General features: G+C 41.2%; 1 protein-coding gene across 3 annotated transcripts in view; it reads left to right on the forward strand.

The window, feature by feature from the left end:
- The window catches only part of TXNDC16 (thioredoxin domain containing 16), a 62,807-nt gene extending 49,963 nt beyond the window's left edge, over window positions 1-12,844 (forward strand). For all 3 annotated transcript variants that reach the window (XM_056545162.1, XM_056545163.1, XM_056545161.1), the window contains exons 18-21: window positions 2,817-2,955; window positions 6,857-7,017; window positions 8,120-8,310; window positions 10,769-12,844. In XM_056545162.1, coding sequence (XP_056401137.1) covers window positions 2,817-2,955; window positions 6,857-7,017; window positions 8,120-8,310; window positions 10,769-11,025 — 748 coding nt within the window. In that variant the 3' untranslated portion in view covers window positions 11,026-12,844. The remainder of the gene's footprint in view (window positions 1-2,816; window positions 2,956-6,856; window positions 7,018-8,119; window positions 8,311-10,768) is intronic.
- The last annotated feature ends 2,035 nt before the right edge of the window (window positions 12,845-14,879 follow it).

Genomic DNA, 14,879 nt, shown 5'->3' on the forward strand with positions numbered 1-14,879 from the left:
TCCTTCCCTTACACTCCCCCAGTAGTCATAGCATATCCCTGCCCCTATCACGGTCCCCTATGCTTTGTTGTTTGACATTGCTTTATTATGTATGCAGGAGTGTTAGTATAGCATGTGGTACGATGTATAGCATAGAGAGCCTGTGCTGTATATCGTGCTGTCGTGCTATGTTTGGTGAATGTATTATTTATTGTATAAATTATTGACGTTTGATTGCTAATAAAGGTATTTTCAATCAAAAAATATCCCTCCCTTCCACTTCCCCAGTAGTCAGTAGTCACATTTTAATAGTCATGGTAGCCAACTCCATCAGATCCATGTGATTTCAATAAAAGATATAGATACTGTATAATGTAGATATTACTTCCAGTGACTGAAACATACACAGACCCGATGCTTCTCACAGCTGATGGTTTGCTGCAGTTGTATCCATGCTAAGCAATCTGTGAGATACATTTTTCAGGCTCTCCCCTTCACCATTCATTGGCTGTAATGTTTTATTTAGACAAGACTAAGCTCTTTTCCTCTCTGTCACAGGTATCTGCCAGTATCCCGCCGAGAACGCCACTGTGTACTGTGATGGTGGGGAGCAGCAGGCACCATTCATTTCATTGGCCCCGAGTCACCTATTGAGGCCCTATATTATTCTTATTTTACTATTTTAACTAGATTGGACAATGCAGCAGACTGCGCTTTTGAGTCTGGTTAAAATAGTGTTTATAGCCCGAACTTAATCACGAAGTGACTCCATTTAAGCCAATGAATAATACCCACTGCTCAGCACAGTACAGTGATCCCTCAACTTACAATGGCCTCAACATACAATAGTTTCAATATACAATGGTCTTTTCTGGCCCATTGTAACTTGAAACCAGACTCAACATACAATGCTATGGAATCTGCGAAACGTGTCAATGGCTGGAAGAACCGACCAATCAGAATGTACATTTCACTGGTAAAACCTGTGTATTCCTAAAGTGCATGCACTGCCTGGTGCCTGGTAGCACCCCCTACAGTACAGGGAGGTATTACATGTACTGTACTCTTTACCTGTACCAGGGTTAGCTGCTCCTTTGGGCATCAGGTGAGGGCGGCTCCATTTTCCTTTTTTTAGGACACTGCGTGTTCTGTACAGGACCCTGAAGAAGCTCCTGTCCTCTACATAGACCAGCGTTTCCCAAAGAGGTTGCCTCCAGCTGTTTTCAAAACTACAACTCCCAGCATGCCCGGACAGCCTTTGGCTGTCCGGGAATGCTGGGAGTTGTAGTTTTGCAACAGCTGAAGGCACCTTGGTTGGGATACACTGAAATAGACAATGATTACAGCTCCCTGCAGATCTTTCTTACTTTTATATGTAAGGATTTGCTTTATCTATATTAGTTATCTTCTTATTTTTGCTTTAATCCTCACTTTTTCCTATTTTTGGATGACATTTTGGTGGCTTCAGAACCAATTACCAGGTTCCCATAGAGTTCTGGTCTCAACATACAATGATTTCAACATACAATGGTCGTCCCGGAACCGATTAATATTGTAACTTGAGGGACCACTGGATATTATCGGCGGGATACACACAGATACCTGTGACGGATAGGCAAAACACAATTTAAACCTAGCCTAAAAATGTATCAGCCTGGAGGCCAGACTGTTTTGGATTGTCAAGACTAGATTCAATTGCAACAAACCCTCAGCTGTGAGAAGTATAAGGTCTGCACAGGGTTTGAGCTCATGACTGTAAACAAGAAATTTCAACATCCATTGGAGTGTTGTAGAAATGGAAATGATCTTCCACATCCTGATGGAGTGGATTTGTTATTATTATGATTATTATTATTATTACGATTATTATTGTTGTTATTATGAGTATTATTTTTATGATTCTTGTTATTATTATTATGATTATTGCTGTTATGATTATTATTTTTATGATGATTATTGTTATTACTGTTATTTTTATTGTTCTTATGATTGTTATTATTATTGTTATTATTATGATTACTATTTTGTTATTTTACGATTATTAATTTTTATTTTTGTTATTATTGTTATTGTCATTATTATTTCTATAATGATTATTATTGTTATTATTATTACTGTTATTGTTGTTATTATTATTACGATTATTATTATTACGATTATTAATTTTATGATTTTTATTTTTGTTATTGTTATGATTATTATTTCTATAATGATTATTATTACTGTTATTGTTATTATTATTGTTATTATGATTATTCTTATTGTTGTTATTATGATTATTATTTTTATGATTTTTATTTTTGTTATTATTATTGTTATTATGATTATTATTTCTATAATGATTATTATTACTGTTATTATTATTATTATTATTATTATTGTTATTTATTATGATTATTCTTATTGTTGTTATTATGATTATTATTTTTATGATTTTTATTTTTGTTATTATTATTGTTATTATGATTATTATTTCTATAATGATTATTATTACTGTTATTGTTATTATTATTATTGTTATTTATTATGATTATTCTTATTGTTGTTATTATGATTATTATTTTTATGATTTTTATTTTTGTTATTATTATTGTTAGGATTGTTATTATTTCTATAATGATTATTATTATTATTACTGTTATTGTTATTATTATTGTTATTTATTATGATTATTCTTATTGTTGTTATTATGATTATTATTTTTATTTTTGTTATTATTATTATTTCTATAATGATTATTATTACTGTTATTATTTTTGTTATTATTATTGTTAGAATTGTTATTATATTGTATCCCATCTTCTTTATGAGTGATGTATCATTGTACCTTCCTCCAGGGCTCAGCAGTATGGCACGTTCCCTCCCGCTGTCCTGTTTTCCAGACACTACGTACAGAAGGTCAATGCCGTCTCCATCCACAACACTCCTGCAGACGGGATCCTTCCGCTCCTCAGATGGGAACTTCTCGGAGAGTTTGTGAGTTTTATACATTTTTTCCAGAAAGAGAGAAAATTACAGATGAGCCTCCTCCCCTGAACAATATGTAACATGGTATCAAATGGCAATGTTAGAGTTTTTCCCAACCAGTGTGCCTCCAGCTGTTGCACAACTACAACTCCCAGCATGCTCAGAAAGCCAAATGCTGTCCGGGCATACTGTGAGTTGTAATATTACTACAGCTGGAGACACCCTGCTGAGGAAACACTGTTGTCGTGTAATACACTATCCAGGGATAAGAGACATGTGGTTCTGTTTAGTAATTGCTGGAAGCCGCCAGCGAGGCGGAATGTTACTAGGTGGGGCGTCTGCAATTCAGCTCCCAGGATGGTCCAAAAACAACTCCTCTCACTGACTGGTCCCCGGCCTGTGACCTTCCACTTGTCTATTTTCGTTCTCAGCATCACAACTCTGCACTTGTCACATACAACCGGCCTCTTCTTAAACCATCTGTGCTGCTGTGGGACACAGCATTTTGTATGTTCAGTCTATGGCCTTGTTTCCAGTCCCTGCTGATATTTTGACAATTCCACCGCCCTTTCCTCACTATCATAATCACATGAGACGACAGGTCTCCTCTTTAAAAAAAACAAAATCAATGCTAACCCCCTTCCTTATGTAAGGTTGGGGGGGGGGGTTTGTGTGACATTCCATGCAAGTCTATGGGACTACCAGTACATCTCCTGATCACGTTACTCTGGGGCACCAGAGATTGCCCAGGAGTTTTAAACATCCTGCCTACTTTCTGGCAGGTGCATAGAATAATGAGGATAAGAAACAAAGTTGGGATATGAGAGAGGATATGGGGTCGGCATATGAGGATGGAATATGAGGTTGGGAAACGAGGTCAGGATATGAGGTCGGGAAACAAGGACAGGATATGGGGATATTAGGTTGGGATATGAAGACGGGATATGAGGGTGGAATACAAGGTCAGGATATGGGGATAGGAGGATGGTATATGATATCGGGATATGAGGAAGGGATATGGGGTTGACATATGAGGGTGGAATATGAGGTCGGGATATGAAGAAGTGATATGGGGATATGAGATTGGGATATGAGGACGGGATATAACAATATGAGGTTAGGGATATGAGGTCGGGATATGAGGACGGGATATAGGGATATGAGGCTGGGATATGAGGTCGGTATATGAGGAAGGGATATGAGGTCGGGATATGAGGACGGGATATAGGGATATGAGGACGGGATATAGGGTCGGGATATGGGTTCGGCATATGAGGGTGTGATATGAGGACGGGATACAGGGTCGGGATATGGGGAAGGGATATTGGGTCGGCATATGAGGGTGGGATATGAGGACGGGATATAGGGTCGGGATATGGGGAAGGGATATTGGGTTGGGATATGAGGGTGGAATACGAGGTTGGGATATGAGTTCAGGATATGAGGTTCAAAGCATCATTGTTGCTTTTTATTTCCCACAAGGTTTAGGTAGAAAGACGGTGCACATGACGATCGGTTTCCTTTTAGCCCTAATAATCTTGTGTTCCAGAATTGGCCACAGCTATAAAATCCCCTTCATCTCTCTGTACGGTATTCATAGATAATAATACACTAAAATATCCCAGCTTCAAGGCTGACTGTAGAATATTGACCCAAGGGCTCACTGCTTCCCATCATCCTCGCCTTCCAGTAATGGATCTTATAATGAACCTAATCCTGTAATGATCCTGATGTATAAGTGTAGGATGGCTCCATCCCTGTCACACTTCACATGCACAATTGTGCCAAAGGCTTCATTAGAGGAGGTTATTCTGGCGCTGGGATCCTCATGGGGACATCTCCATATTCCTACATCATTTCCAGTCACTTACAGTGAATCACGCCATAATAGTCTTTAATGATTTTACTCTTATATTTTTGCAAACTGAACACGACTTTACGTGATGTTTAGAATTGGATAAGCAGTTCATATGATACACAGGTATATCAGCTGGATCTGTATAACTCGTGCACCCATTATACAGAGCCACAGACACGTTAGGGCAGTGTTTTCCTACCAGAGTGCCTCCAGCTGTTGCAAAACTACAACTCCCAGCATGCCCAGACAGCCTTCACCGAAACAGATCCACAATATCACCAGCTCTGAGATTACATATGTTCAGGTTCCTCTGTTATTACTCCTGTAAGTAGATGACTAAACTGAGAACTGGACGTCCCTACACAATCTGACAGAATCTAATCCAGTGTTTTCCAACCAGAGTGCCTCCAGCTGTTGCAAAACTACAAATCCCAGCATGCCTAGACAGCCTTCGCCGAAACAGATCCACAATATCACCAGCTCTGAGTTCACATATGTTCAGGTTCCTCTGTTATTCCTCCTGGAAGTAGATGACTAAACTGAGAACTGGACATCCCTACACAATCTGCCAGTGTCTAATCCAGTGTTTTCCAACCAGAGTGCCTCCAGCTGTTGCAAAACTACAAATCCCAGCATGCCTAGACAGCCTTTGCCGAAACAGATCCACAATATCACCAGCTCTGAGATTACATATGTTCAGGTTCCTCTGTTATTCCTCCTGGAAGTAGATGACTAAACTGAGAACTGGACGTCCCTACACAATCTGACAGAATCTAATCCAGTGTTTTCCAACCAGAGTGCCTCCAGCTGTTGCAAAACTACAAATCCCAGCATGCCTAGACAGCCTTTGCCGAAACAGATCCACAATATCACCAGCTCTGAGATTACATATGTTCAGGTTCCTCTGTTATTCCTCCTGTAAGTAGATGACTAAAGTGAGAACTGGACATCCCTACACAATCTGAAAGTGTCTAATCCAGTGTTTTCCAACCAGAGTGCCTCCAGCTGTTGCAAAACTACAACTCCCAGCATGCCCAGACAGCCTTTGGCTGTCTGAGCATGCTGAGAGTTGTAGTTTTGCAACAGCTGGACCCATGATTGGTACCCGAGACTGGGTTTCTACTGAACTAGATAGTACTAGTCAGTGACCAAGGGTGGTATTACATAGACTGCTGCCGGATGTGAGTGCCAATTGAATAGATCGGTTCTCGATTAACAAGCCTATTACATGACGCTCTTGCTTACGAGGCCTGCCCGGGCTACAGCAGAAAAGGTATCTTGGGACACTATATCTAAGAGAATAGTTCTGGCCGTGTAACTAGGGATGATCTTAACAAGTGGTGCATGCGCTATATGTATCTCGCGCGTGCGCAGTTATGGAAATGGTGCTGTTCTAGTGACCCTGTTTGGGCAGCTTTTCCTCTAGTATGCGCTATGTTAACAGAATGGAGTGATCTGCTGCACCGATCGAGTTCTGTTGAAATAGCGTGTACTACCTGGTAGTGCGTGGGCCTTTAACAACCAATGTCCAAAGTATCAGCGCTCTGGACGGCTCGTTCGTTTTTATTGGCTGTCCCATTTTGTTTCGGACCAGAGATAACCAGTCCACCCTGTGAAGGCTTTGGATCCAGGTGTAGGGATATGCTATGTGAACTAGAATAAATAGAATTTTAAAAAATTATAAAAATAAAGATTAAAAAATATATATATATATATATATATATATATATATATATATATAAATGAAATAAAATTATCTTTATTTTTTATATATTTTTATTATTTGTTATTTTTATTTTTTTTCTTTATCTTTATTATTTTTATTTTTCTAATTCCATTTATTCTAGTCCACATACCATATCCCTACACTAAACTGTACCTAGAGGACCTGTTTTTATTAATTGACTCCACTTCATTTTTGTACACTGTATTTAAACGTAGGGTATCGTGCAACACAGCAACCTAGGCGCAGTTTTGCTTCAGTGCGAGCCCCCCTGATTTTTACTTTTCATACAGAATCCAACCCACCGTCTCTTCCTTGTGTTTCTGCAGCCAGAGGTCACCGTTGAGTCGCTTCCTGACCTCATGAAGCACCAGAAGCCCCTACTTATCCTCTTCTCAAATGGTGTCCTCAGCCCCCACCACGAAAAACACATTTTAAGTTTGGTGAGAGGGAAATACCTGAAGCAGTATGTGACCAGCTGGTTAAATGTGTAAGTAACAGAGATTTCCCTTTCCTCACATTGCTATAAATGGGCACTCTCATTAAAACTAGTTTTTGCTATTGCACTCCTTATGGTAAATAAAACATCTTTCTAATGTACTTTGTTTAAAAAAAAATGATTAAGTTTAAAAAAGCTGCCATTAGGTGTCTCCCTACTTGTCCAGAGCAAATCCCCCCCTCCCCCCCCCCCATCTCTTGCACAGACTTTGGACTCATGCTGGCCTAGCAATTGCAGTCTGGAGTTCTGGGGGGGGGGGGGGGGGTGCAGCCTTAGCCAATCATAGCTCATTTTACACTGAACTGCTCTGGGCTGTGTGTAGCAGAGTGAGGGAGGAAGTTCTCCCCTGTATGGCTTCAGATGATGTCACGCCTGCTGGGGAACGCCCCTTCCCAGTCTGTGAATCTGACTGAGACTGAGCAGAAAATACAGAGCAATATCAAGGTAGAAAACTAACAAATAATAAAAATAAATTCAGGGGGTGGTTTATCATGATGGGGGCAGCGACCTGGGAGGATTATAACATTTAACAAGATCATGACAGGTACTCTTTAATGTATTTAGGGCATATCCATTGGTACAAGAACCCATGCAGGATTTCACAACCAGTGTGTCTCCAGCTGTTGCAAAACTACAATTCCCAGCATACCCAGAGAGCTAAAGGCTGTCCAGGCATGCTGTTAATTGTAGTTTCCCAACTAGCGTGCCTTCAGCTGTTTCAAAACTAAAACTCCCAGCATGCCCAGGCAGCCAAGCGGAATCCAGAGGAAAATTTCCAACATGTATATGGGCTTAGGCCAGGCACAGACTGGGTAATTTTTAAGCGCAAGTCCACTTAGATATTACACTCAGAAATTCTGGTGCAGCAGAGTCCCATTGCGGTCAATAGGAATCCGCTGCGCAGCGCACACTACAGAATTTCAGTGGCGGGGCTTCTGCTGCTGAAATTCTTTTGCCAAAAGATGATGATCTTGCTCATTCTTTCATCGGAATCCATCAAGTCAGCGCCGCCCGCCCGGGATATGAACTCTGCCTTATGAACCCGGCCTTATCTGGACATATGTCCTAACTCTTTCTTCCCACTGTCTTACAGTAAGAAGACTCCGGCGGGGCTCCTCGTGCTGAAGACGTATTTCAGTCTTATCCCACCTCTCCCGCAGCTTCTTCTCATCACTTTTGACTCTCTGGGACAAGTCTTTGCTCTCCCCGTAGACCAGCACCTCAGTGAAGTCACCATCTTATATTGGCTGGAAATGATCAAAGCCGGAGAGGAAGTTCCCGTCTGTGAGTGACAATCATATGGGGTGTTTTCCTAATGTGGGTTTTCTGTTTTAGGCCCTGTTCACATCTTTGCTGTACATACTGGAAAATCTCCTGATTTATATGATGAACATCACCCATAAACAGCACCGACAGACGCCCCCCACAGACCTCATCCATAGACATTATCCACAGACCCCCCCCCCCAGAGTCACCCACAGACGTCACCCAAAGACGTCACCCACAGACATCATCATAGACATCACCCACAAACCTCATCCATAGACATCCCCCATAGACATCACCCCAGACATCCTCCATAGACATCTCCCACAAACATCCTCCATAGACATTACCCATAGACATCAGCCACATACATCACCACAGACGTCGCCCACAGACATCACCATAGACATCACCCACAGACATCACCATAGACATCTCCCACAAACATCCTCCATAGACATTACCCATAGACATCAGCCACATACATCACCACAGACGTCGCCCACAGACATCACCATAGACATCACCCACAGACATCACCATAGACATCGCACACAAACCTCATCCATAGACATTACCCATAGCCATCACCCACAGACATCACCACAGACGTCACCCACAGACATCACATCACCCATAGACATCACCCACAGACATCATTCATAGACATCATCCATAGACATCACCATAAACAGCACCCACAGACATCACATATAGACATTAACCATAGACATCACCATAGACATCATCCATAGACATCATCCATAGACCTCACCATAGACGTCACCCACAGACATCGCCCACAGACGTCACCCACAGACGTCACCCACAGACGTCACCCACAGACGTCACCCACAGACGTCACCCACAGACGTCACCCACAGACGTCACCCACAGACATCACCCACAGATATCACCCATAGACATCACATCCCCCATAGACTCCCATTGAAAAACAAGCAAAAAATCATGCAGATGCAGTACGCGCTTTTTTAAGGGACCTGTTTGCATTGTGAAATATAGTGGACTACACTGTCCTACTCATGCGTCCTAGCAAAATGTATCAAAAAAAGTGCAGTCTATTTTTTCTTATGGGTACATGTAGTGAAGTGTTTACCAACCAGTGTGCCTCCAGCTGTTGCAAAAAAGCCTTTGGCTGTCCGGGCATGCTGGAAGTTGTAGTTTTGCAACAAAAGATTGTCCGCGCATGCTGGGAGTTATGGTTTTCAAAAGTTGGAGGCAACACTGTTTGGGAAACACTAATTTAACCCTTTAGGTGCTGCAACCAGTGCGTGCAAACAGTCAGTTTTATCCAGACAAGCACAATACACTAATACACTGCAGTACAGAATGAATGCCGTGTATTATTGAAGCGACCAAGTGGACTTAAAAATAAATAAATACATTCATTAATCAATTAATAGAGTTAAAAAAAAAAAAATGTATATATTTATTTATTTATAAAATTATGTGAATTTTTTTTGAGAAATAATAAAAATACATAAATGACCTTAATTATAAAATGAATATATATTTGACCCAAACAGTAAACAAAAAAGAAAGAAAGAAGCAAAAAATACTAAACTATAAAAAAAATACTGTTGCTTATGGTTCATCCCAGCTCAACCCCTTTAAAGGCACTTAAAAAAAATAATAATAATAATCTAACTTAAAAAAAAAATTAAAATAAAAAATAAATACATAAATTAGCTTATTAAAAAAATATAAAATTAATACATTATTTGTCCCAGACAATTAATACTGTAAAAAAAAAAAAAAGTCAGGGTCTTAGCACCCTTTCTCAGTGTTTCTTAACCAGGGTGCCTCCAGCTGTTGCAAAACTACAACTCTCAGCATGCCCGGACAGCCGTTGGCTGTCCGGGCATGCTGAGAGTTGTAGTTTTGCAACAGCTGCAGGCACCCTGTTTGGAAAACACTGCCCTATGTCATATCAAAAGTTTTTTTTAAACTGGTAGCTATCCTTTAACATTGTACCTCTGACCTTGTGGCTGACTACAACTTACGGCCCGGCTGCTGCGGCGCAGCTTTCCTCCAACCACTTTGTTTTCCTTCCCTCAAACCTCATTATGTGTAACGAGCCATTACCGCCGTCTACTCCGGATTTGTTAAGACAAAAAAGGAAGCGCTGGCGGTTTTACTGTAACATTATCCTGAATAATTCATTGGCGCAGCGTCATTTATGTCTGCGCTGCGCGTTCTCTGTTTTGTCGTTAATTTTGGATGAATGCTTTTTGTCTTGATTAGAACTAGTAAAAACAGAGCTGATTTCTTCCAAAAAACAGCGCCGCCCCTCTCCTTAGGTTGTGTGCAGTATTGCTGCTCCGTTCCATTGAAGTGATTGGAGCCGAGTTGTAATACCGCATGCAACCTGATGACGGGTGGCGCTGTTTTTGAAAGAAATTAGCTCAGATCTCCGGTGTGAACCAATATTTTTTTTTTGCTGCTGTTTTTCCAGACTTTCTATCCAAAGCTGACTGGGGGGCTCCGCTCCCGCACTACGATTTTCTGGCCATGATGGACGAGGAGGACCTCGGCTTGGCTGCTCAGAAAATTCGGATCCATATGAAAACCGGCAGAAGTAAAAAAGCTGCGCTGGCCACCGAAGATGAAGACAAAGAAGAGAAGAGACCAAGGGCGGCGACCAGTCTGCGGGGAACTATCCCCAAATTCTTAGACAAAGGAGAAGAATCCGTTCAACATGAGGAACTATGAAGATTAACAAAGGTATCCGGGGTCTGGAACGAAATTCTTATGTGGCCACGTTTTCCAGGGAGCACTACATCAAAAACTGTCCCACCACCATTCTTTACACTGCAGCTCTGCCTGCTTAAAGAGAACCTCTCATGATCTTGTTATATTTTATAATCCTCCCAGATCACTGCCCCATCATGATAAACCACCTCCTGCCTTTATTTTTATAATTTTTTTAGTTTTCTACCTTGATATTGCTCTGTATTTCCTGCTCAGTCTCAGTCAGATTCACAAACTGTAAAAGGGGCGTTCCCCAGCAGCTGTGACATCATCTGAAGCCATACAGGGGAGAACCTCCTCCCTCACTCTGCTACACACAGCCCAGAGCAGTTCAGTGTGAGATGAGCTATGATTGGCTAAAGCTGCACACACACCCCTCAGCACTCCAGACTGAATTTCCTGATTTTGGACTTCTGCCAGCCCAGCAAGAGTCCAAAGTCTGTGCAAGAGTTGGGGGAAAATGTGCTCTGGACAAGTAGGGAGACACCTAGTGGCAGCTTTTTTAAACACAAATAAAACATTTTTTTTTTTATTTTTTTTTACCATAAGTAGTGCAATAGCAAAAAATTTGTTTTAATGAGAGTGCCCATTTAAATTTGCTGCTTTGTATAAGTTCCCCAAGACATGTGATGAATGGATTGTGCAACTAAGCAAGTAGTCACTTACCGTAAATGTAATATGGACACATCTTTACATCTGTATTATAGCTGCATGTCCTGGTCTGACCGCAGATCCGATAAGCAGTGTTTTTCCACGTAGTGTACCTCCAGCTGTTGCAAAACTACAACTCCCAGCATGCCCGGACAGCCGTTGGCTGTCCGGGCCTGCTGGGAGTTGTAGTTTTGCAACAGCTGGAGGCACACTGTTTGGAATACTCTGCAATAAACTGCCCCATATTTTTCTTTCTCTGGCATAATGCAGTATTTGTGGTATTTTTCCCACCCAAAACAGTGTGTATTAGTATAGGCGGTTTTTTTTATTGGCGTTTTTATGTGTAGATTACAAGTCATGTGATTCTTTCATCATGTGACTTAAGGATTTCTATTGAAGAATTAGGAGGGAAAGAATAAAAAATGCGCACATATCTATACACTTTGTGGGTTTTTTCCTGCCATTTTTTTTTTTTTAACCTATAAAAGTCTATGGGAGAAAAAAAAATTTAATAAAGAAAAAAGAAAAAAATTATATATACATATATGTAAAACAAAAAACGCCATAGTCTGGGTCTGCAGCTATTTTGAGAAACTGCCCTGAGCCAAAAAAATTTACGAAAAGCACCATTGAAGTGATGAGGTTTTATACTTCCCTATTGACTCCCAGCATAATTTTTGGCCGAAAAAAACGCCATGCGGCAAATATGGGGATGTTGGGTGTTTTCGGACGGAAAACCTGTGTCCGTTTCCAGCCTAAGGGCCCTTTCATGATGCGGATTGTTCGCTTAGAAAAGGTCCGGGCTGACATTCCACAGCAGTGTTTTCCAACCAATGTGCCTCCCGCTGTTGCAAAACTACAACTCCCAGCCTTTGGCTTTCCAGGCATGCTGGGAGTTGTAGTTTTGCAACAGCTGGAGGCACCCTGGGTTGGGAAACACAGTTGCATTATGATGGAAATCTGTAGAGGTGCAGAGGCAGCAGTTTTCCTGGCCACATAAGAAGCCAACAGTATTATAAGTGACACATGGACGGGGACCCAGGAGCTTCATGACTTTCTGCCTCTACAGGGAAACCCTTCCCCACATGGACTGTGTCTTTGCATCCTTAATAAATGTATTTTTACCACATAGCAGCCTGGAGGATTCGTTCTTCTTATGTATGGGTGGTCACAGCCATTATTCATAGGGCCCTGTTCACACAGGGGTGATTATCTGCGTGTTCGGCTAGAAAGTAAGGGCGGGACTAGCACTCCTCTGTGCCCACTCCTGTCCTTTCAGACTGCAGCATGAAAACAGAGAGGAGGGGGTTACTGAGTAACCTACAGTGACTAAATGAAAAGACCAAGCACAGCAGATTCAGGGAGGAAAAGGAGTCATGCAGATTAAAGACACCCCCCTCCAGAGCACAGGATGACAAACCAAGTGAGCAACAGAAAGAAGGTATTTGTGAGAGAAATATAGGTGCTAGACACCTCAAAATTATATGTACATGATCAGGATTAGGTAATGAGTAACATATAACTTTTTCTTTTGTGGGATATGACAAGTACGCTTTAAGGGCTGCTCAAGTGATCCAGCACATCATCTGTGCTCTCCTGCACGCACTTTAAGGCTGTGTTCACATCACGATTTCTCCATCCGACTTGAGTACATGATTTTATAACTTAAAGTCGTATATAAAGTCGGATCCATTGACCTCCATTAAAAGATCGGATCCATTACACACATCCAATTTAATCTGCATCCAATTTCACACTATTTTTTTTTCAAGTCTAAAATCTTGGTCAAACCCCATTTCAGAGCCGAACAAAAATCGTGTGAAGTACCCCTTTAATATCTTAGGCCCCTTTCACCCTATAGAATTATCCGCTTTAAAGATCCGTTATAATGTTCCATTAACAAAACCCTTAAAAAACGGATGTTAAACGGCCATTACAAAATCCCATTATAGTCTATGGGATTTTTACATTATCCGTTTTAACCCGTCATAGCCTGTTATTTTGTGCCGGGAGAAATAGTGCATGCACTATTTCTTCCGTTTTTTTTCTCCTGTCACAAAATAACGGGCTGTGACGGGTTAAAACTGATAATTAAAAAATTTTGTAACGCCCGTTTAACGGCCGTTTTTAAGGGTTTTGTTAACGGAACATTAGAATGATCCGTTCTAAAGATCCGTTATAATTTTCCGTTAATAAATTCCTTAAAAACGGACGTTAAACGGCGGTTACAAAATCCCCTTACAGTCTATGGGATTTTTACATTATCCGTTTTAACCCATCATAGCCCGTTATTAATAACGGACGTTATTTTGTGTCGGGAGAAAGTAAGGAGAGAAATAGTGCATGCACTATTTCTTCCATTTTTTTCTCCTGTCACAAAATAACGGGCTGTGACGGGTTAAAACGGATAATTTAAAAATCCCATAGACTATAAGGGGATTTTGTAGCGGCCTTTTAACGTCCGTTTTTAAGGGTTTTGTTAACGAAACATTAGAATGATCCGTTCTAAAGATCCGTTATAATCTTCCGTTAACAAATTCCTTAAAAACGGATGTTAAACGGCCGTTACAAAATCCCATTATAGTCTATGGGATTTTTAAATTATCCGTTTTAACCCGTCACAGCCCGTTATTTTGTGACAGGAGAAAAAAACGGAAGAAATAATGCATGCACTATTTCTCTCCTTACTTTCTCCCGGCACAAAATAACGTCCGTTATTAATAACGGGCTATGATGGGTTAAAAAACGGGTAATGCAAAAATCCCATAGACTATAATGGGATTTTGTAACGGCCATTTAAAGGAGATATCCGGCGCAGACTTTTTATATTCCATCCTGCCCGGGCTGCAAAAAGAGACAAAACAAACTTTCACTTACCTTCCTACGTTTCCCCGGAGCTCCGCAACAGCTGATCGGTCGGCCGGGCTGTTTACTTCCTTCTTCCTTTAGCCCGGTACGTCACACGGCGCTTCAGCCTATCACCGGCCGCAGCGATGTCCCGGAAAAAGTCTGTGCTGGACATCTCCATGGTTTTGTTAACGGAACATTATAACGGATCTTTAGAACGGATAAGGCTGGGTTCACATCACGTTTTCTCCCATACGGGAGCGCATACGGCAGGGGGGAGCTGAAACCTCGCGCTCCCGTATGCCTTTCTATGCGCT

The sequence above is a fragment of the Hyla sarda genome, chromosome 11 (assembly GCF_029499605.1).
Source record: "Hyla sarda isolate aHylSar1 chromosome 11, aHylSar1.hap1, whole genome shotgun sequence".
Classification (NCBI taxonomy): domain Eukaryota; kingdom Metazoa; phylum Chordata; class Amphibia; order Anura; family Hylidae; genus Hyla; species Hyla sarda.